The sequence below is a fragment of the Rhinoderma darwinii genome, chromosome 3 (assembly GCF_050947455.1).
Source record: "Rhinoderma darwinii isolate aRhiDar2 chromosome 3, aRhiDar2.hap1, whole genome shotgun sequence".
Lineage (NCBI taxonomy): Eukaryota > Metazoa > Chordata > Amphibia > Anura > Rhinodermatidae > Rhinoderma > Rhinoderma darwinii.
In genome coordinates this window covers 151794828-151818911 of record NC_134689.1, presented here as the reverse complement: position 1 = coordinate 151818911, position 24084 = coordinate 151794828, and the positions used below count along the sequence as shown (strand labels likewise).

The 24084-nt window shown below is 42.3% G+C and overlaps 1 protein-coding gene across 1 annotated transcript in view; it reads left to right on the top strand.

Moving 5' to 3' along the window:
* The first annotated feature begins 4816 nt into the window (after window positions 1-4816).
* The window catches only part of HMGA2 (high mobility group AT-hook 2), a 284522-nt gene continuing 265254 nt past the window's right edge, over window positions 4817-24084 (top strand). The window contains exons 1-2 of the mRNA XM_075860115.1: window positions 4817-5254; window positions 6825-6914. Coding sequence (XP_075716230.1) covers window positions 5147-5254; window positions 6825-6914 — 198 coding nt within the window. The 5' untranslated portion in view covers window positions 4817-5146. The remainder of the gene's footprint in view (window positions 5255-6824; window positions 6915-24084) is intronic.

Genomic DNA, 24084 nt, shown 5'->3' with positions numbered 1-24084 from the left:
TGTACATGGTGGGAGGACATTCCCACACTGTCATAAGGCGCAGGGATGACAAGGGCACAGGACCGGTATTGGAGCGAACACCGATCTAGGTCATTTAACCCCTTAGATGCTGCGTTTAATAGCGCCTGAGGCACCCAAGTGGTATTACAAATGGAGGGGGCTCCCTCTGTAAGCCTATTGCCACTTTAAAACGCCTTAAAGGGAACCTGTCACCAGCATTTCACCTATTAAACCAGCAATACCTGGTGGTAGTGGGTGAAAAATCATTTTTATATAACCTATAATTGTCTTCTTAGTCGGCTCTATAGCTTTAGTATTCAATTTTTTAGTTTTCCCACACCGTATGCTGAGCATAAAAAGAGTCACATTTTTCGTTTGAAAAGAGTCATATCTTCATTCCTCAAGTCTTTCCGAGTTTCCCCCGCCTCCTTACTTTTGATTGACAGCTACTCGCATTCCCCCAGCACACAAAATCCTGTGCTTGTGCATTGATGTCCTCTCTGGTGTGTGCGTACAACGGGACACCGTATTATTACGATTAAAGGTGCAAAATGTTTGCAGACCGTTATTTACAGTCGGCGGAGGAGTTAAAAAGAGTGGATAATGGTAATGGACTTTTTATAGCAGCAGCCAGTGAGGGATAAGTAAAGTTCAATAGGTGAAATGCTGGTGACAGGTTCCCTTCAAAAAAACGCATATTACATTTTTAAAAGCTAGCGTTTTTAGAAGCTTTTTTTTTATGCAGTTTAAATTTCCAGGAAAATTGCGTGTGTGAAGGAGGCTGAAAAGTTAGGTACGCTTTTACATGACAGGGAAAAATGGCTGTGTGATGGCCATTTTTTAACGGCCGTTTTCAGAACATTGTAGTTCTATGGCTGTATTCATACGGCCATTATTTTAATGGCCCGTGAATACTCGCCATCAATAAATAGGACATGTCCTATTTTTGGCCGTTTTCACGGCACAATGGCTCCCATAGTACTCAATAGATCCGTTTTTAAGGGCCATTTTTCAGGAATCAATCCTTGTGATGGCCGTGAAAAACTGATCCTGGCCCTCACAGGACTCCTCGGGCACAGCACTACTTTAAGCGCTTAGCCCGGAGAAGCCCTTCACGTCACAGTCCATATATGGACAGTAATGTCAGGGCTTTCAACTATGGAGTCCCTGGCCAGAGCATCGCAAGCTCTCAGGTCGGGGACTCCTATCTTGGGAAAGCCCTTGACAACACTGTCAGGGGCTCCAACAGGAGCAGAATCCCCGGCTAGAGCGTCGGCAATGCTCTGGCCGGAAAATCCGCTCCTAGATGGAGCCCCAATGGCACTATCTACAGGAGACGGGGATAGCGTTATCTACAGTGTGCTGTGTGTGGCACTATCTACAGGGGGTGGCACTATCTACATGGGACACTGTGGCGCTATCTACTTGGCACAGTGTGGCACTATGTGGGCACTGGCATTTTATATGTGGGCACTGTGTAACTATCTACAGTGAGCTTTATGGCACTATGTTGGCACTGGCACAACTTATGAGGGCACTATCTATAGTGGGAACTGTGACACTATCTACAGGGGCATTGCGGCACTATCTACATGGGCACTGTGGTGTTTTCAGGGTGTTGGGACAAAAAAAAAAACCTAACAAAAGAAATCCATCTGGTTTTTTTAACGGCGATGAAAAACGGATTGCAAACGGATGACAGACGACCATTGAATATGGACAGACGGACTAGAAATGGATGAAAATTTGGAGACACACTGATGCAAAACTGACACTTGATCAGTTTTTAATGGCCATTTTTCATTCACGGTCGTCTGAATGCAGCCTAAGGCCAAAACTAGGCTGTGTCCTTAGAGCGACCCACAAGTCCAATTAAAAGTGTGTGTATACATTGCAAATGTATAGTCAACCTACCTGTTGTCCCGCTCCTGAATGATCTCGCATTCGTTCTAGACCCCATTGCAACATACAGTAAAAAAAAAATGAAGGAGGCAAAATGCAAGGTTTGTGTTATATCTCTGTACGTACTGACTAGGAGTGCAATAAAGAATAAGTTGGACAGGCAAGTGCGGATTCTAAATCCACCCATTGCATATTCACACAAAAAAAACAAAAACGCATATATATGACCACAGAAAACCCTATCACGGGATCAGTGCCAAGCATTTTTAGTGGATATGCCATCCTTGGTGGGAACCTCCTCCCCTTTGTGGTCACCTACACAACATGGATTCTTTTTTTTTTACAAAGTATTGAACTGCAGTTGACAGATGTTGAATGTTGGCGGAGAGGATATTTGTTAGGCTGAATTCACACACACAGTGTTTTTCTGTGTTTTTAGTGGCGTTATTAAAGGCTTTTTATTATGCATTATTTAGGGCATGACCACACATGGCGGAATTCCTCCGCAACTGTCCGCATCAATGCCGCACCTAATCCGGGTTGCGGATTACGGCTGCGGATCTGCACAAAATGTGCAGAAAATTGATGCGGACTAGCTGCTGCGGACTGCGGGAAAAGTGCTTCCCTTCTCCCTATCAGTGCAGGATAGAGAGAAGGGACAGCACTTTCCCTAGTGAAAGTAAAAGAAATTCATACTTACCGCCCGTTGTCTTTATGACGCGTCCCTCCTTCGGCATCCAGCCCGACCTCCCTGGATGACGCGCCAGTCCATGTGACCGCTGCAGCCTGTGCTTGGCCTGTGATTGGCTGCAGCCGTCACTTACACTGAAACGTCATCCTGGGAGGCCGGACTGGAGACAGAAACAGGGAGTTCTCGGTAAGTATGAACTTATATGTTTTTTTACAGATACATGTATATTGAGATCGGTAGTCACTGTCCCGGGTGCAGAAACAGTTACTGCCGATCGCTTAACTCTTTCAGCACCCTGGACAGTGACTATTTACTGACGTCTCCTAGCAACGCTCCCGTCATTACGGGAGCCCCATTGACTTCCTCAGTCTGGCTGTAGACCTAGAAATACATAGGTCCAGCCAGAATGAAGAAATGTCAAGTAAAAAAAGCAAGACGCATCCGCAGCACACATGACATGTGCATGACAGCTGCGGACTTCATTGCGGAACTTTGAATCTCCATTGAAGTCAATGGAGAAATTCCGCCATGAGTCCGCCACTGCTCCGCAACAGACAGAGCATGCTGCGGACACCAAATTCCGCTCCGCAGCCTATGCTCCGCAGCGGAATTGTACGCATCGTGTAAACGAACACTGCTAAATTAAAGTGAAAGTCAATGTAGAAACGGCTCCGCTGCGGATTAACGCTGCGGAGTGTCCGCAGCGGAATTTAAGTGCAATTCCGCCATGTGTGAACCCGCCCTTAATGTGTTTTTAGCGCGGCCAGACAACATTAAAGTCTATAATAAAATATCAAATGCACTACACACAACTGCGTTTTGGTTTTGTGGTCAGTGGCTTTTTTTTCCCAAATGCAGTATGCTCTGGGTATTGTGTTTTTTTCAGGCGTTTTTCCCATAGGCTTCTCTATAGGACCTCAAAAACGCCAAAAATAAAGCATGTACAAAATGGCACCACATAAAAAACGGCACTAAAAACGCCTTATAAAACGCATGTTACATTTTAATAACGCTAGCGTTTTTAGGTGCAGTATAAAATGCCAGAGTGTGTGTGTTAAGGATGCCTTAGGCTAGATTCACATGAACGAGTGCAAACTCGGATGTGAAAAAACATCAGTTTTTCACCCATGTGGGACCCATTTTCACAGATTCATAGACTTGAGTCTATTGAGGGATCCGTGAAAACGGAAGAAAATAGGACATGTTCTATTTTTCAACAGACCCTTCACACTGTCCGTTAAAACAATGGCCTCATTGAAATACGTGTCCGTGTGACGGGCGTTATTTTAACGGCCGTCACACCGACATATACAACTTCCGTGTGAATAAGCTCTTAACCCAATTCACGCTGTGCGTTTTTTAGGATATGCAGAATATTTCCAAACTGCAGCTTTCCATGTCAATGGTGCTTGTGTGGCATTTTTTCCTCCATTGACTTTAATGGAACTAAAAACGCAGAAGAAAAAAACACTAGACCAAACCACAATTAACGTTTCTAGAATGTTTTCATTAGACCTCCTTCCAACAAAGTTTTGGCGTTTTCAAGTCCCATAGAGGAGTGTATTGGAAAAATGCCAGAATAAACCCCATCCTCCCAGTATGCCGCGTTTTTGGAAAAAGGCCACTGAACCCAAAAAACAAAATGTGGTGTATGTATGTAAACAATTCAATATTTCACTATCCGGTCACAGCATCCCCCCCCCCCCAAAAAAAAGACCCCATGAAAAACGAGGTAAAAAACATGAAAAACTAGGTGAAAAACTATTGTCACGACGGTATTCTATTATAAATATTATCAGGGTGTTTATATATATAGATATTTGTTGTGCGCCGCCATGTGTGCCATTGTATGACCCAGCGTTATATCGGACGTACACATACAATAGAACACATAGCAGTGCAGTGCTCCCATGCATCTGATGGGGGATTCCTGATGGGGGATTCCCTGGGCTGTAGCAGGGCACTAAGTGCTTGTAGCCCTGCCGCCACGTGAGGTAGCCCGAGTGTTTCCCTCCTCAGCAACGCTGCTGTACTTGTGTTATATCTGGCCGGCCTCCAACCTCTGCTCGCTGCCTCCTTCTCCGCTTTGCCTCCTCCTATTTTTTCCACCCACGGGTAAAGGTGTTTTTTTTTACCCATCCCACTATAATCCGTGGGCCGGACTTGTATCACATGCCCTACTCACACAAACACAAGCCCTCCCTTACCCCCCAAATTACACACACGTGTGGCCGTACTGCAATACTTATGTGCCCAGACCCATGCGGCAGCGTTGTATCACTGCTCACTAGTCGTTACCTCCGCTGCCCTGTGACCTCCATTGTCCCCGTCACATTACACATCTCCTATTCATCCCCTCGTCTACAAGCAGTGTTTATAAGGGGGAAGCCCCCTGTGTTCAGGACATTACAGGAGACACATCGCTGCGCTCTTCTCTTTTTCTCCTCACACTTTGGTGGTGGTAGTGGTGGCAGCAGGACGTCCGGCACGACGGCGGCTCCTCGCGTGGATCCCTAAACTGCAGCAGATTATCGTTGGGGTACAGCAGCCACCATGAGTTCAAAAGAAAGTGCCCGCCAATCCACGTCTGTGGAGCATCCTGCATCTCCCTCATCAGAATCACCGAAGAGGGCGCGGGGGAGACCTCGGAAACCGCAAAAAGTCAGTACCGCATCCTTACCTTACACTACACCTCACTGGGTGCACACTTTGCCTCACAGGGCGCACACTTTACCTCACACTGCAGCGCACCTCACAGGGCGCACACTTTACCTCACACTGCACCGCACTTCACAGGGGGCACACTTTACCTCACACTGCACCGCACCTCACAGGGGGCACACTTTACCTCACCGCACTTCACAGGGGGCACACTTTACCTCACACTTCACCCCACACTTCACTCCAGAACATGCACAATGCATCGTGCACTTCGGGTTATAAGCGCTGGACACCCTGCAGTCTACGCTTTCATTCATACAAGTACATCTCGCTGTGGGAGTCTGTGCATACAGTGGGTCTCCCCAGTGCCAGCTCCTCACTGTGACTTGGCGGAAGGGGGTCCTGCTCTGTGCCCCCTTGGTTGCATATTGCAATATTGCACTTGGCACCACACATGTCACACAATGGTAATTATCTTCCCTTCGGAGTAAACGTATGTATCGTTCACACATGCACAATGTAATAAAAGAATATCCGTGCCCTTTGTACACAGTTGCCTGGTTATTGTTTATAAAATGTGGGAACTCCGGGTAATTGCTTGTGTATGTATCAAGCCTGATCCAGACATTTGTATCATATATATATATATATATGTATATATATATATATATATATATATAAAATTATGTGTGTGTGTGTTCGTTGCCTCTGGATACACTGCATGCTTACATTCAATGGGGTATTTTTCAGAGACTACTGCATGTTTCACTACTGGTAGTGTGTGGTTTTGCTAGCAGGGAGAACAGGTTTCCACACTGGTGGTGGTGTTCTCCTGATAAGAGTACATACAGCATTTCTTGTCAGTGCTGGAGCTTTATATTCAAATGCAAAGAGTGAATAGAAAAACGGAAGTTTTCCCTTTCCAAAAGTCCATGCATGGAATCCCCGGAACGAACATGAAAATAACATTGTTTTCATCTTGATGATCGTATTATGCTGTAATCAGGTCACATGATGCACTGTATGCAAAGTGAGCTTTTTTTTCAATGCTAAATACACTGATGTGACCCAAACTCGGGCTTTATATACAAATCATGAAAACACTCATGTATTGATTGTGTGTTATGTTTATATAGGACTCTCAGTGGTTGCCTATAGTTGTTTGTCTTTATTGATTATTTTAAGTTTTTATGTGAGACCATGTGTGTGTGTGTGTGTGTGTGTGTGTGTGTGTATTTAGTGTGTATTTGGTAAATTTGGCCACAACTATTCCGATAGTATAATAATCTATATTAGGTCACGTTCTTTGTTTACATTTTTAGGTTGTATGTCATTGGTCAATTGGTTAAGAATTAAGTGCACAACTTACATTTTTATTACCTATCTCAGTGTCTAAATGTTTTCTTTTCCAGCAAATCATAGGATTTGTGCATTAGTTACATATGTTTCCCTGTAAGGTTTTAATAGTCCAGTATATCATGAAAGAAAAGGTTTAGTTGCCTTTGGAGAGTGTTCTATATTTTCCCATGTTAAATTTCTTCCACTACATCAAGTTTATTTCTGTATTTAGGAACCAGCAGCTGGAGAACCCTCTCCTAAAAGACCGAGAGGAAGACCTAAGGGGAGCAAAAACAAAGGTCCTTCAAAATCAGCACAAAAGGTGAGCTGAGCAAAACATTCTTGCACAGAAGTTACTATCAACTTGTGCTTTAAAGTGTAGGATTTCTGTGAATGTGTCCATAATCTACTACAAACTTTAACACAGCACACTAAGAATTCAGAAAATACAAGTAAATACACAAATATCGGTATAATGACCTTTATAGAGTTGCTTGTGTCTTCGTTGTGCACTGTGGTATGATTTGTATTAAAAGCTCTTGTTTATTTTCAGTAACATGCGGTACATATGTGATTTCCATTAGCTGATCATCCAATATGGTCGTTTACACAATTTTTACTAAAATAGCCAAACATTCCTGTATCCATTCATAACAACTAACACCCACAGACTTGACATGTTGTGACGTCAGAGCTGTGTTCTTTAATGTTATTTAACAACATAATTGGAACAAAAATGAGATTCTAGTCGGCAAACATTGTTTGATCACTTCTACATTCTTGTATTTTTACTAAATGGTAATTTCATTGGAAAAAATATTTGTGCAATTATTAAAAATACAGCCCTTTAAATCTATGGGATGTTTAGACTATTCTATAGGATTGTTGTAGAATGTTGCTCTTCCATTGTTACTTTTACTGTTAGGGTATGTTCACACGGCCTATTTACGGACGTAATTCGGGCGTTTTTGCCCCGAATTACGTCTGAAAATAGCGCCTCAATAGCGCTGACAAACATCTGCCCATTGAAAGCAATGGGCAGACGTTTGTCTGTTCACACGAGGCGTATATTTACGCGCCGCTGTCAAATGACGGCGCGTAAATAGACGCCCGCGTCAAAGAAGTGACCTGTCACTTCTTTGGCCGTAATTGGAGCCGTTATTCATTGACTCCAATGAATAGCAGCGCTAATTACGGCCGTAATGGACGCGGCGTTCAAGCGCCTGCACATGCCGGTACGGCTGAAATTACGGGGATGTTTTCAGGCTGAAACATCCCCGTAATTTCAGCCGTTACGGACCCCCGCCGTGTGAACATACCCTTAGAGTAATAATTAAATTTTTGGACCTAATAATTCTATAAATTGTAACCTTATATCTGGCACATTAACATGTCTTGTTATTAATATGTATTTGTATTTTTTTTTGTTATTTACGTACCAGGCAACACATTTTGTGAGATTAGGAGGTTTTTAGACTTTAGGCAGTTGTTGAATGTGGATGTATAGTGTTAATAATCCGCAAGTACAATGTAATGTTTATTGGTTGAACAATATATCTTCCAGTTGTGTGCAAGAAAACTTGTCAGGACTTTTAAGTGTTTTCTTAACGTATAGACAGTGATTCTCCAGTTATCCATGCAGCATGCTTTTTCAGTTTCTTAGTTTGGAAAGGGCATCTAAGGACACACACACACGCACGCGCGCGCGCACGCACGCACGTACTGCCCTACTTACATAAAACATGTCTGGACCATTGTATAAAACAAGCACTTTTTACATTTTGTGTTGCCCCTTTTTCCTCATAGATTGTAAGCTCTTGTGTGCAGGGTCCTCACTCCTCTTGTTTGAATTTTTAATTCGTTTTGTCACTTTGTAACGTCTGATTTTGTCTGTACATGTATCCTCTAAATTGTAAAATGCAGCGGAATATGTTTGCGGTAAATAAATAAAGATTATTTTTATTGTATGCTTTGGTTTTCACACACACACACACACACACACACACACACACACACACACACACACACACACACACACACACACACACACACACTCTCACTCACTTTTTCAACATTTTAAACGATTGTAAAAAAAGAAAAAAATGCCATGAATTTTTTTCCATCTGGCTCTGGCGTATTTTATTGTGTCAAATTTTAAACGTGCGTCTTTCCTTTAAAGTAACCTCTGGTCACTGTGTCTTTTGGGGGAAATAAAAGATTGCAAAAAAACGCCACCAGAAAAGCGAGTAAACGCAGTGTGTGAATCCAGCCTAATAGTTATTCGGCATGAAATTAATTGTATTCAGTTAAAGAGGCTCTGTCACCAGATTCTCAAATCCCTATCTCCTATTGCATGTGATCGGCGCTGCAATGTAGATAACAGTAACGTTGTTTTTTTTAAAAAAACATTCATTTTTGGCCAAGTTATGAGCTATTTTATATAGATATGCAAATGAGCTTTGAAATGGACAACTGGGCGTGTTTTTTTTCGTATGTCCAACTGGGCGTGTAATGCTTTTTAACTGGGCGTGTTTACGTGTATGACACTGACCAATCAGTGACCAGTCAGCATCATACACTCCTCTCCATTCATTTACACAGCACATAGTGTTCTTACTAGAACGATGTGCAGCCACATACACAAGTGTCCTGATAATGAATACACATGACCTCCAGCCTGGACGTCATGTGTATTCAGAATCCTGACACTTCTGAATCTTTTCTGTGAGATTCCAGCAAGCCGCCCGTAATCTTGCGAGATTACGAGGTAAACGAGATTTCGTTTCCCTTGCTGGAAATCCCACAGAAAAGAGTCAGAAGTGTCAGGATTCTGAGTACACATGATGTCCAGGCTGGAGGTCATGTGTATTCATTATCAGGACACTTGTGTATGTGGCTGCACATCGTTCTAGTAAGAACACTATGTGCTGTGTAAATGAATGGAGAGGAGTGTATGACGCTGACTGGTCACTGATTGGTCAGCGTCATACACGTAAACACGCCCAGTTAAAAACACAATACATGCCCAGTTGGACATACGAAAAAAAACACGCCCAGTTGTCCATTTCAAAGCTCATTTGCATATATATATATATATATATATATATATATATATATATATATATATATATAATAGCTCATAACTTGGCCAAAAATGAACTTTTAAAAAAAACCAAAAACGTTACTGTTATCTACATTGCAGCGCCGATCACGTGCAATATGAGATAGGGATTTGAGAATCTGGTGACAGAGCCTCTTTAACCCAATGACAGCGGAGGGCATATATGACAAACCGCACTAGTTGTATACCTCCAGGAATAGTTCCCTGCAGTATTTATGCCCTGGAATAACCAGCAGCCCTTCACATTACTGTTACGGACCTTTTACACCGGCCGACAATAGGCCGATGCAGCGAGTGCCAATCAACGAGACATCGTTTCTGGGCGCTCATTTGCTCCTGTCACACGGAACTATGGATGGGGACGAGCGATCACTCGTCCCCATACATTATTGTCATACCGGCAGTGCGTCTCCCAGTTTACACAGGGAGATGTGCTGCTGACAACGATAATATTTCACTTTTTTAAAACGATACGATCAGCAGATGATTGAGCGTTTGCTCGTTTACACAGGGCAATAATTGGCAACGAGAATTCTATGAACGCTTGTCTGCCCGATAATCACCCAGTGTAAAACCCCCATTACACTAACCTACAAAATATAAAAGTGCAAGAGCAGCTATTTATAAAAAGTATCTTTATTAATAAAGTCTTTATACATAACACATTAAAAATGACCCCCGCAACAAGAAAGGGACACCATCCAGGGTTTATGGTAAATAATTATACAGAAATTCATAGAAGACATACCCTCTTGATTGCATTGTAAAGGCAATAAAGTGCATAAGTGCCACATCAGACAGGCTCTATAATAAAATGAGGGAAAAATCACAAGAGTGTATTACATTACCAAGACTGATGCGCATTTCGGCAGGAATGGTCCCCAGACAAAGACATTCATGCCGAAATGCACATTGGGGTAGGCGCCATTCAGTATAGTCTTGCAAAATGGGTTGGTAATGTATTAATACACTATTGTGGTGGGTTTTTTTTCCCCCTCATTTTGATATAGACTCTGTCTAATGTGGCAATTATGCACTTTATTACCTTTTAGGGTATGTTCACATGGCCTATTTTCGGCCTTTCTTTGGGCCGTAAACGCGCGAAAAAAGGTTAAAAAAAATCGGAAGCAGAACGCCTCCAAACATCTGCCCATTGATTGCAATGGGAAAAACTGTGTTCTGTTCCGACGGGATGTTTTTTTACGCGGCCGTTCTGAACATCGGCCGCGAAAAAGAGGAGCATGGCACTTCTTGGGACGTTTTTGGAGCAGTTTTTCATACTCTATAGAAAAACAGCTCCAAAAAGGGCCATAAAATCGTCTGAAAATCAGGAGCTGTTTTCCCTTGAAAATAGCTCTGTATTTTCAGACGTTAAGCGTGTGAACATACCCTTACAATGCTTACATGAAGGTATGTCTTCTATGAATTTCTGTATAATTATTCACCATGATACAAGGATGGTGTACCTTTCTTGTTGCGAGGCTCATTTTTAATTAGTTATTTCCAAATACATTTTTAAAAATTATTTACTTTATTATTATAGCTGTTCTTGCACTTCTATCTTTTGTAGGTATTTAGATATACTCTAATAGTGGGTTAGAGGATAACTGCACCTCCGATATATATATTTTGTTCTATTTAAAGGGAACCTGTCACCAGCATTTCACCTATTAATCCAGCATTACCTGGTGGTAGTGGGTGAAAAATCATTTCTATATAACCTATAATGGTGTTCTTAGTCGGCTCTGTAGCTTTAGTCTTCAGTTTTTTAGTGTTCCCACACCGTATGCTAATAAGCATAAGGGCATGACCACACATGGCGGAATTCCTCCGCAACTGTCCGCATCGATGCCGCACAGAATCTGCGTTGCAGATTCTGCAGCGGATCTGCACAAAATGTGCAGTACATTGATGCGGACTAGCTGCTGCAGACTGCGGGAAAAGTGCTTCCCTTCTCCCTATCAGTGCAGGATAGAGAGAAGGGACAGCACTTTCCCTAGTGAAAGTAAACGATTTTCATACTTACCGGCCGTTGTCTTGGTGACGCGTCCCTCTTTCGGCATCCAGCCCGACCTCCCTGGATGACGCGCCAGTCCATGTGACCGCTGCAGCCTGTGCTTGGCCTGTGATTGGCTGCAGCCGTCACTTACACTGAAACGTCATCCTGGGAGGCCGGACTGGAGACAGACGAAGGGAGTTCTCGGTAAGTATGAACTTATATGTTTTTTTACAGATACATGTATATTGGGATCGGTAGTCACTGTCCCGGGTGCAGAAACAGTTACTGCCGATCGCTTAACTCTTTCAGCACCCTGGACAGTGACTATTTACAGACGTCTCCTAGCAACGCTCCCGTCATTACGGGAGCCCCATTGACTTCCTCAGTCTGGCTGTAGACCTAGAAATACCTAGGTCCAGCCAGAATGAAGAAATGTCAAGTTAAAAAAGCAAGACGCATCCGCAGCACACATGACATGTGCATGACAGCTGCGGACTTCATTGCGGAACTTAGAATCTCCATTGAAGTCAATGGAGAAATTCCGCCATGAGTCCGCCACTGCTCCGCAACAGACAGAGCATGCTGCGGACACCAAATTCCGCTCCGCAGCCTATGCTCCGCAGCGGAATTGTACGCATCGTGTAAACGAACACTGCTAAATTAAAGTGAAAGTCAATGGAGAAACGGCTCCGCTGCGGATTAACGCTGCGGAGTGTCCGCAGCGGAATTTAAGTGGAATTCCGCCATGTGTGAACCCGCCCTAAAAGAGTCAAATCTTCGTTCCTCAAGTCTTTCCGAGTTTACCGCACCTCCTTACTTTTGATTGACAGCTCCTCGCCACACAAAATCCTGAGTGTGTGTGTGTGTGTGTGTGTACAGCGGGACACCGGATTATTACGATAAAAGGTGCAAAATGTTTGCAGACAGTTATTTACAGTCGGAGGAGAAGTTTAGGAGAGGGGATAATGGTAATGAACTTTTGATAGCAGCGGCCAGTGAGGGAGAAGTAAAGTTCAATAGGTGAAATGCTGCTGACAGGTTCCCTTTAAGCTTGTGTATCTACAGATATATACTTTTCTAATGTTTCTTTTTGCTCATTAAGTTTTTTTACGTTGTTTGGCTACACAGTAACTTTTATTAAAATAAATATCATATCACACCAATGGCAAAACACTGTTCAGATGTGATGCCTCTTCAATCACTTTGTAGCTTGTAAACACAAGATGGAGTCTACAAATACCCAGTGTAGGAATGATTTTACAATCAACCCTCTCTCAAGTCAAGATAGATTTAACAGCAACCTATGATGCCCACTTGTTTGCTATGGATTTTTTTTTCTCTGTCTTTTTCAATTTCACAACCTCTGTTTTGGTTTTTGCTAACTGTCCTTGGGATGTTTCACAACAATTTTGCATGTTTATACTTTGCGTGAAAACACTTGTTGCCTTAAAGGGGTTTATTTATGTGTTATTTATGATGTGTACTCTATAAAAAAAATAAAATAAAAACTTCTTTCTTTCACTTATTAATGTAAGGCACGAAGTGTGATGAATTTAACATCCATGTGCCTCACATTAATAGTAATTAACCCCATCATGTACCTTACACATTAACCCAATGTTGTCCATTATGACTGAGAAACGCGATGGGGTTAATTACTATTAGGGCACGTGGCAGAGTTTTTCCGCTGCAAATGTTGGTGCAGATTTGGGGCATTTACGCAACGAATCTGCACCAACATTTGCATATTTGACCGGTAATTCAGACGTTGCCGAAAAGACAGCGGACTTGCCACAGATTTCAGTTTTTGCATTGCAAAGGTTGAAATCCGCAGTGAAATTCCGCTTCTTCTCCGCAACAGTCAGTGCATGCTGCGGAGGGAAAATTCCGCACCGCAGCCTATGGTCCGCAGCGGAGTTTTCCGCAATGTCTGAACTTAACTTGCGTAAAAATGTATTGAAACAACTGTATTAAAAAATGGCCGCAGGATAATTCCACTGCGTACTGTCCGCAGCGGAATTCCACAGCAATTTGAGGCACCTTCAAAATTCATCACACCACGTGCCTCACATCAGAAAATGGAAGAACTTATTTTTTTATTATTACTGTTGGCAAAGTATCGTTTTGTTATCGAAAATCGCAATACTATACAAAGTATTGGTATCGAAGTCCAAATTCTGCTATCGTGACAACCCTAGTCTGAATGAGCTCTTACTCAGAGCAGAGAGTGGCACTTCCAACTGTGGCGCAGGGTACATTAACCCCTTCCCGCACCTTGGCGTAACTGTACGTCCAGGTGAGCAGTAACTTTGCGCACCTGGGCGTGCAGTTACGTCCGCGCTTTAACAGTTAACCGCCACGCGGCGCTACACCGCAGCGGCGGTTAACTGTGCAGGGTGTCAGCCCTGCTCTCCCCGTTGCCGATCAGCGGCCTGTCGCCGCTGAAATTGGCAATTAACCCCTTCGATGCGGTGGTCGATTGCGATCACCACACCGAAGAGGTTTACAGCGGATCGGCAGCCCCCCACATGTATTTGCGGGGGCTGGCGATCCTTATCATGGCAACCAGAGGCCAGACAATGACCTCCGGGTTGCAATGTACGGAAGCCTCGGAGGATCAGCCTCCGGCCGGTCCTCCGATGCTTCCTGTCAGTGTGACTGTCACGTCACAATGACAGTTAGAACACATTACACTACGTGTGTAGTGTAATGTGTTCCAGCAGCGATCAGAGCTGCAAGTCTAAGTGTCCCCTAGTGGGACAAGTAAAATAAGTAAAAAAAAAAGATAATAAAAATGTTTTTAAAAAGTGTAAAAATAAAAGTTATAAGTGACATAAACAAAGAATGCTTTTTTTCCTATAATAAGTCTTTTATTATAGGAAAAAAATTAACACGTTAAAAGTACACATATTTGGTATCGCCGCGTTCGTAACGACCCCAACTGTAAAACTGTAATATTGAACACCGCAAAAAAAATAAACGAAAAACAGTGCCCGAATCACAATTTTTTGGTTACCAACCCTCCCAAAATATACAATAAAAAGTGATCAAAAAGTCGCATGTATGCCAAAATGGTACCAATACAAACTACAACCCGTCCCGCAAAAAACAAGCCCTTACACCGCTTTTTTGACTGAAAAATAAAAACGTTATGGCTCTCAGAATATGGTGACACAAAAATGTATTTATTTTATAAATAAGTGATTTTATTGCACAAACGCTGCAAAACATAAAAAAATTATATACATATGGTATCGCCATAATCGTACCGATCCGCAGTATAAAATATAATGGTCATTTATAGCCCAGGGTGACGGCCATAAAAAAACAAATAAAAAACATTGTCAGAATTGATGGTTTTTGGTCACCTTGCTTGCCAAAAAATTGAATAAAACGTGATCAAAATAATTTCTGGTACCCCAAAATGGTACCAATGAAAACCTACAGATTGTCCCGCAAAGAATAAACCCTCACACAGCTCCGGTGGAGAAAGAATAAAACAGTTCTGGCTCCCAGAATATGGCGATGCAAAATGTGCAGTGTCCAAAAGCAGATAAGATCGGGTGCCATTTATCAGTGCGACACCGGCCACATATCTGCGGATTATTATTTATTTACTGCATTATTATACCCTCTTATTATACCCTGATGTACTCCGCACAGATAACATGTACCCTGATGTACCCCGCACAGATTACATATGCCCCCACATTACAAACTGAAACACCAGTAAAACCCCAAACAGAACAACTACCAAGCTACATCTGCGCCCCAAAAGCCAAATGGCGTCCCTCCCTTCTGAGCCCTGCAGCGTGCCCAAACACCAGTTTACGTCCACAGATATGGCATCGCCATACCCGGGAGAAACCGGTTAATATTTTGAGGTATTTGTCTTCAGTGGCACAAACTGGGCATAACATATAGTGCACTAAAATGGCATATGAGTGGAAAATTGTAATTTTCACTCCGCACCATGCGCTGCGCATTAACCCATTCGCGCACCACAACATAGCATGTCTTAGTGTGGGGGGTGATGTATGGAGCGTCTCACGTGAAAAATAAAGAATTTAAAACGGCAAAATCGCTGTTTTTTTGGTCACCTTCGCTCTACCTAAAAATGTAATAAAAAGTGCTCAAAAAGTTGTATGTACCAATAAAAACGACCGCTCGTCCCTCAATAAATAAGCCCTCATACCGCTCTATTGACTGAAAAATAAAAAAGTTGTGGCTCTTGGAACGCGGGGAGGAAAAAATTAAAAAGGAAAAGAAAAAAAATGGATTAGTCCAGAAAGGGTTAATTACTTTCTAATGAAAAACCATTTATGACCACACGTGGGGTATTGCCGTACTCGGGAGAAATTGCTTTACAAATGTTGGGCAGCTTTTTCCTCCTTTATCCTTTGTAAAATTGAAAAAAATGCAACATTTTAGTGGAAGAAATGTTGATATTCATTTTCATGGCCTAATTCTAATAAATCCTGCAAAAGACTTGTGGGGTCTAAATGCCCACTATATCCCTAGATAGATTCTTTAAGTGGTGTAATTTCCACTTTTGGGGGTTTCCACTGTTTTGGGCTCTCAGGGGCTCTGCAAATGCGACATGGCACCCAAAAACCATTTCAGCTAAATTTGAGCTCCAAAAGCCAAATAGCGCTCCTTCCCTTCTAAGCCCCGGTGTGGGTCCAAACAGCAGTTTATTACCACATATGGCATATTTCCGTAATCGGGAGAAATTTTTTACAAATGTTGGTGTGCTTTTTCTGCTTTATTCCTTGTAAAAATTAAATTGCAGCAGATCGGCGCTGCAATGTAGATTACAGTAACGTTTTTATTTTTAAAAAACGAGCATTTTTGGCCAAGTTATGACCATTTTTGTATTTATGCAAATGAGGCTTGCAAAAGTACAACTGGGCGTGTATTATGTGCGTACATCGGGGCGTTTTTACTTCTTTTACTAGCTGGGCGTTCTGACGAGAAGTATCAGCCACTTCTCTTCAGAACGCCCAGCTTCTGGCAGATCACTCTGTGACGTCACTTCCCCAGGTCCTGCATCGTGTCAGACGAGCGAGGACACATCGGCACCAGAGGCTACAGTTGATTCTGCAGCAGCATCAGCGTTTGCAGGTAAGTAGCTACATCGACTTACCTGCAAACGCCGATGCTGCTGCAGAATCATCTCTAGCCTCTGGTGCCGATGTGTCCTCGCTCGTCCGACACGATGCAGGACCTGTGAGTGACGTCACAGCGTGATCTCTCGAGAACACGCTGTCTGCACTGCCAGAAGCTGGGCGTTCTGAAGAGAAGTGGATGATACTTCTCGTCAGAACGCCCAGCTAGTAAAAGAAGTAAAAACGCCCCGATGTACGCACATAATACACGCCCAGTTGTACTTTTACTTTTCAACACGCCCAGTTGTACTTTTGCAAGCCTCATTTGCATAAATACAAAAATGGACATAACTTGGCCAAAAATGCTCGTTTTTTAAAAATAAAAACGTTACTGTAATCTACATTGCAGCGCCGATCTGCTGCAATAGCAGATAGGGATTGCAAAATCTGGTGACAGAGCCTCTTTATGAACTGCATCAGTCCATGTTACCACTGAGCTGCCACATGCTTCCATTCCATAAAGTGGAACTGCCACATGAATGGATCCTTGTGTACATTCCTTTCACTATCATGGTGCTGAAACTCCTCTGGAAGTCAGAATGGAAGCAAGATAAACTGGAATAGAGTACGTAGGTGGTAAAAGTTTACATAAGCCTGGAGAGCATCTAGACCTCTACTTAAGACTACTAAGAATACATGTAAAGGGAGTTCTGCTTGGAATGAAATGTGACTATTGACACTGGCATTAAGTGAGGATTTTATATTTATAGTGACCTGATGGCAATTAAGATCAGCAATAGGAAATTACCGTTTACTGAAATTTACCATTTGCACTGTGATTTAGCTATAATAGAATATTCACTTAATGGGAATGTGTCGCTAGAAAAATACTTTTTTTTTAAGTTAAACTGTTAGTATATAAATGATTACACATGGTTCTAATTTTTTCACAAGTCAGGAAATATTATAAATTAGATTCTAATTTATAACATTTCCATGTGCTGGTCACTAGAGGGAGCAATTCCCAAAATTGCAGCATTGGTGTAAAGGATCTGCCAGACACCGCTTCTGTGTCGACGCCCGTGGTTAATCAGTCTGCACCTGCTCCTAGGCCTGATAGAGTGATTCGATCTGCTACCACTCAGGCTGGTAGGCTCAGGAGTGGGAGAACCTATCACAGCCTGGCCAGACGGTTCTAGCTCCCGCCCTCGGTCTATTTATACCTTCATTTCCTGCTGGTCTTTGCTTGTGATTCTGTCCTGTTTCCTGGCTCTGCTGCTCCTGCTATTTTTATTGACCTTGCTTCATTTTGACCCTGGCTTTACTGACTACGCTCCTGCTCTGCGTTTGGTACCTCGTACACTCCTGGTTTTACTCGGCTCGTTCACTACGCCTGTTGCTCACGGTGTTGCCGTGGGCAACTGCCCCATTTCCCTTAGCTTCTGTGTACCCTTGTCTGTTGGTCTGTCGTGCACTTATTGAGCGTAGGGACCGTCGCCCAGTTGTACGCCGTCGCCTAGGACGGGCCGTGCAAGTAGGCAGGGACTGAGTGGCGGGTAGATTAGGGCTCACCTGTCTGTCTCCCTACCCCGTCATTACGATTGGCATGTGGTAAAGCAACCTCATTGCTTTATGCTGCAAAATTAGAGAAGACACACTCGCTCTAGTGTCCTCAAACAATCCCCCCTCCTTTATCCTGGCTAGTGCCAGGAGAAAGGAGGAGGTTGAATGTTCGAATCTCCTACACTGTGTGCCGCCATTTTTTGAGCGAATGCACAGTGTAGGAGGATTAGATACAGTGCTAATCAGACCGTATAACACGAACATACACACACACACATCACATACACAAACATAACTTACCTGCTAATGCCGCTGCCTCCGCTCCTAGTCCTTTCTTCTGAACATATGGACGGAAGCCGCGACTGGAAGTAGCCGCGGGTTTCGGTCCACATGAAAATGGCGCCGGATGTCGCTCTGCCGAAGACCTTCCTTTTGGACTGTGTGGGAGCGGCACATGCGACACACAGACGGCGTACGCTATAGTGAATGGAACGGCTCCCATTCGCATTCTCTATGGGGATGTATGTGCCGTATTCCATCTCTGTATGTGTCGTTAATCGACACATACAGAGATTAAAAAAAAAATGGCAGCCCCCATAGAGAAGTAAAGGAAAGAAAAAAGTACAACACAAATAAATAAAATGTATTTTAATGACATACTAAAAGCAATAACATAAAAATTTTTTTTTTCGTGTCCCCTTCCCTTTAAGTTTATCTTTATGATGTAATGTTGGTTGAGTTTTATGTAAGAATATCTATACCATTGTCAAATGTGTTTTCGAAAAGTAACTCCAAAAAACTGGATTTGTTTTTTTAATATATGGGTACATTTTGTCAGTTTCTTCAGTTTGTAACAATGTGACTATTTACTAAGAAGCTTATACAGATGTGACAACCAGTATTATTGCTCTTTTTGTTTCTTTTGCAAAAACAAGCGCTACCACAAAATGCAAATCTAACTATGTCTATAACTTTTGATTTACCTAATATATGGCAATATTTGTATTTTTATTGGAAATCATTCATTGTTTTATTAAGGGTAGGGCCACACGGAGCGGCCCTAACATGGTCGCAACGCGGCTAACAAACCCGCTGGCACCATGTTCGGTGCGGCTGTCAAACAGGCCGCATGTTAATGTGGGTAAACCGTACCTTTATCTGCAAAATCGTGGGGCCATGAATTAATACACCCTTTTATGGCTGCACGATTTTGCAAATTCCAACAACTTACCCCCTATTCGGTCTCTATGGCAGCGCCGGAAAATGCCGAACACTGCACTCGGCTATCTCCGGCGCTCCCATAGAGAATGAATGGAGCGGCAGTGTGCATGAGCATGTAACTGGAATACCCCTTAACGAGGTATTTGGCAGCCGCGCCTAAATAGTGCCAGCGCGGTTGTTGGTCGCATTGCGACCGTGTCAGGGCAGCTCCGTGTGGCCGTACCCTAAGGCAGCTTTCTAAAATACTTTGTGTTGGGGCCTGTTCACATCAGCATTCAGGTTCCGTTCATCTGTTCCGTTCAACCTTTCTGTCAGAGGAATGGAAAGCCAAAGGGAAACTTTTGCTTCTGTTTGCATTACCATTGATTTCAACGGTAATGCTTCCATTTCAGTTTGTTTCAATTCCGTGAAGTTTTTTTTGTTTTTTTTTTCACTGAAACAATAGCGTAGTCAAAACTTTATGGAACGGAAACAAACGGAAGCATTACCATTGAAATCAATGGTAATGCAAACAGAAACAATAGTTTTCGTACAGCTTTCTGTTCCTCTGATGGAAAGGTTGGGAACCCGAACGCTGATGTGAACAGGCCCTTCGTGTTCTATTTCCTCACAATTTTCATGATCTCGGCGGGATGTCAGTGATTGGAAATGTTCTTTTTTTTTTTCCCCTCTTTTATATTGAGGGGCTAGAAACATGTTCTGATCTAGTTCTCTTTTTCACAGAGCTGTAATTTGTTAGTGTATCAGTTTAGGTAATCCTCTGTGATACAGATGCAGCCAAAATAGACTGATCGCGCTTACCTGAAGTGAAACATTTTGATAATTACATAAAACTGGACATCTGTAACTTACAAAGTTTATAGCCAACACAATGCCGAATAAATATATAAATCCCCAGTTACTTTTATTCTATCCTTGGTTTACCTTTGCACAATTTTTTAAATGTTATTCACAATTGCATAAGGTCCGCACACCAATGCCAACTGTCCTTGGTGACAACCACACTCTTGTTTATATACTTCCTGCCAAAAATAGAAGTTTGACTCTGTACAGTTACTGTGTGCTGTTTTTTTCTGGTTAATGTAGCATTTTGTGCTCCCAGACCCGCTGCCTTCAGTTTCTCAGGCAGGAAGAGTCTGTCTGATTGCTACTATTATTAGCCATATTAGCTGTCATGTGGCTAATTTCTCCCCTTCCCTTGCTTGGGTTTTCCTGACAGTCAATGGCCATGAGCAATCATTTCCCCTTCCATTCCTCTCACTGTGCAGAGACATGACACTAAACACAGAAAAATAAACAAAAATATTCTTCTTTCTTTTGATCTTTGGTCTCTTGTTGCAATTAAAACTGATTAACGTATAAAGAGTTTTTCTATGTGTGTCCCAGGAGATTATCCATTTCCCCCACCACCTGTTCCTCTCAATCCTGCGTCTGGCTGTAAGGGTGCTTTTACACTGGCATATTTCTGCTAGCAAATGAGCGACGACGTTTGCAGGTTGATCGGTGCGATATAGTATGAGATAGTATGTCCCTATACAGTTGCATTATTGTCGGCAGCACATCCCCTTGTTTTACACTGGCAGATGTGCTACCAACAATGGTTATTTTTACTACCGCATAAAGTAATACGGTACTTTTAAATTTCAGGGTTCTGTTCCCTCGATCATTGACCCCCTGTAAAGTGGCATTAAGACAACGGCTGCAGAAGGAGTCGCGCCCCCCCCATCACTATTGAAATAAGTGTCAGACAGTTAAACTCCACCTCCTTAGCTAACCCAACCTTTCAGCCGTTTGTCAGCTGTAAATTTTCTAAATTAACACCTGCAAGAATCCTGCAGACTGACGACACTGTGGACGAGTTTTTTTTTTCTGTTTACTGTTCCTATTAATTTCTAGGTTAAAGAGGCTCGATCACCACATTATAAGTGGCCTATATTGTACATGATGTGATCGGCGCTGTAATGTAGATTACAGCAGTGTTTTTTTATTTAGAAAAACTATAATTTTTGACGGAGTTATGACCTATATTAGCTTTATGCTAATGAGTTTCTCAATGGACAACTGGGCGTGTTTTACTTTTTGGCCAAGTGGGCGTTGTACAGAGCAGTGTATGACGCTGACCAATCAGTGACCAATCAGCATCATACACTTCTCTCCATTCATTTACACTGCACATAGCGATATAGCTATATCGCTATGTGCAGCCACATAAACACACTATAACGTTACTGCAGTGTCCTGACAATGAATATACATTTCCTCCAGCCAGGACGTAATATTTATTCAGAATCCTGTCACTTCTGTAGCGTCTCTGTGATATTTACAGCAAGGCAAGCGTAATCTCGTTTGAAATGACAGGTTACATCGTAATCTCGCGAGATTACGCTGGCTGTGCTGTAGTGTCAGGATTGTATTAGCAAAGTGCCAGGAGAATGAATACACATCACCTCCTGGCTGGAGGTAATGTATATTCATTGTCAGGACACTGCAGTAACATTATAGTGTGTTTATGTGGCTGCACATAGCGATATAGCTATATCGCTATGTGCAGTGTAAATGAATGGAGAGAAGTGTATGATGCATAAAGCTAATATAGGTCATAACTCTGTCAAAAATGATAGTTTTTCTAAATAAACACTGCTGTAATCTACATTACAGCGCCGATCACATCATGTACAATATAGGCCACTTATAATGTGGTGACCGAGCCTCTTGAAGTGTTCCTCTAAAGGGATTTTACGGTTTTACATAAACAGCTTACTAAACTATTAGGAACTTCCTAATACACTTTTGTGTGTTAGAAAGTCCACAATTTTCAAGATTTATTTTTGCTTTCAGTAGATGGGAACATTTGATATTTATATGCAAATGCTGTAAATGTATACAGCCCTAATATTTCTCACAGTTTATAGTTTTCTACAGTTACATTCAGTTTAGGCAATAATCTGTGAGCTAAACACACCAGTAACCTCAATCTTTCAAGTTTAAGAGTTCTGTTTCATTATACATCTACAGTAAACATTTTATCTACCTGGACATGCATTGAGTGATATGTTTCTGTCATATCAGTCCTTCACAATCTGGAAATTGCCTTGGTGACCTAAAATGTTTTATTAAAGCGTACCTAACTGTTCGGCTGACTTTTCAGAATAAGCTTCTGGACCAAATTCTGACTGATTTGCAACCCATTCTTTCATAATCCGTGCTTGAAGTTTATCATCATTTCTGTGTTTTTTGTTTGTCCACCCACTTTTTGAGGATTGACCACAGGTCCTTAATGGGATTGAGATCTGAGAAGTTTTCTGGCAATGGACCCAAAATTTCAATATTTCGTTCACCGAGCCACTTAGTAATCGCTTTTGCCTTGTGACATGGTGCTTCATCATGCTAGAAAAAACATTGTTCATTACCAAATTGCTTCTGGATCTTTGGGAAAAGTTCCTTTAGATACCATTCTTTATTCATGGAAGTGTTCTTAGGCAAAACTTCTGTGGATGAAAAGCAACCCCACACGTGAATGGTCTCAGGATGCTTTACTATTGGCATGACACAGAACTCATGATAGAGCTTACATTTTCTTCGCTAGAAAATCATTCTTCTAGATGTCCCAAACCTGAAGGGGCCTTCATCAGAGAAAATAACTTTACCCCAATGCTCTGCAGTCCAATCCCTGTACTTCCTGAAGAAAGTCAGTCTGTCCTTGATGTTTTTCTTGGAGAGAAGTGGCTTCTTTGCTGGCCTTCTTGACACCAGGCCAGCCTTCAAAAGCCTTCACCTCACTGTGCGCGCAGATGCACTGACACCTGCCTGCTGCCATTCCATAGCTGGATCCTCTTTAGGAGACGGTGCTGGACTTTCTTGGACACCCTGAAGCCTTCTTCACAGCAATTGAACCGATCTCCTTGAAGTTCTTGATGATCCGATAAATGTTTGATTTGGGACAATTTTACAAGCAGCAATGTATGATGACTGCACGTGTTTCCGTTGAGGTAATCACAGTTAACAGAAGAAGACAATGATTTCAAGCACCACTCCCCTTTTAAAGCAACCAGTCTGCTCTTATAATTAAATCATCATGACTGAGTGATTATCAGCTGCCTTGTCCTCGTTAACACTTTCTCCTGAGCTAACAAGAGCATCACTGAAATTCAGTTAGCAAGTCATTTTGTGGCAGGGCTAAAATTAACTGGAAATTGGGTTTTTGTGATTAAAGTTAATTTCCATGGCAAGGAATGACTTTGCAATTAATTGCAATTCATCTGATCACTGTTCATAACAATCTAGAGTTAATGCAAATTGCCACTATAAAAACTGAAGCAGCACTTTGACACACATTTTGGTTTTCACAGTCTCCACTTTTGGCCTGGAATGTGTGTGTATGTGTGTGCATATATATATATATATATATATATATATATATATGTAGACAAAAAGATCCAGCAGCACTGGTATAATGTGGGTGCACGCCAACGGGAGCAGA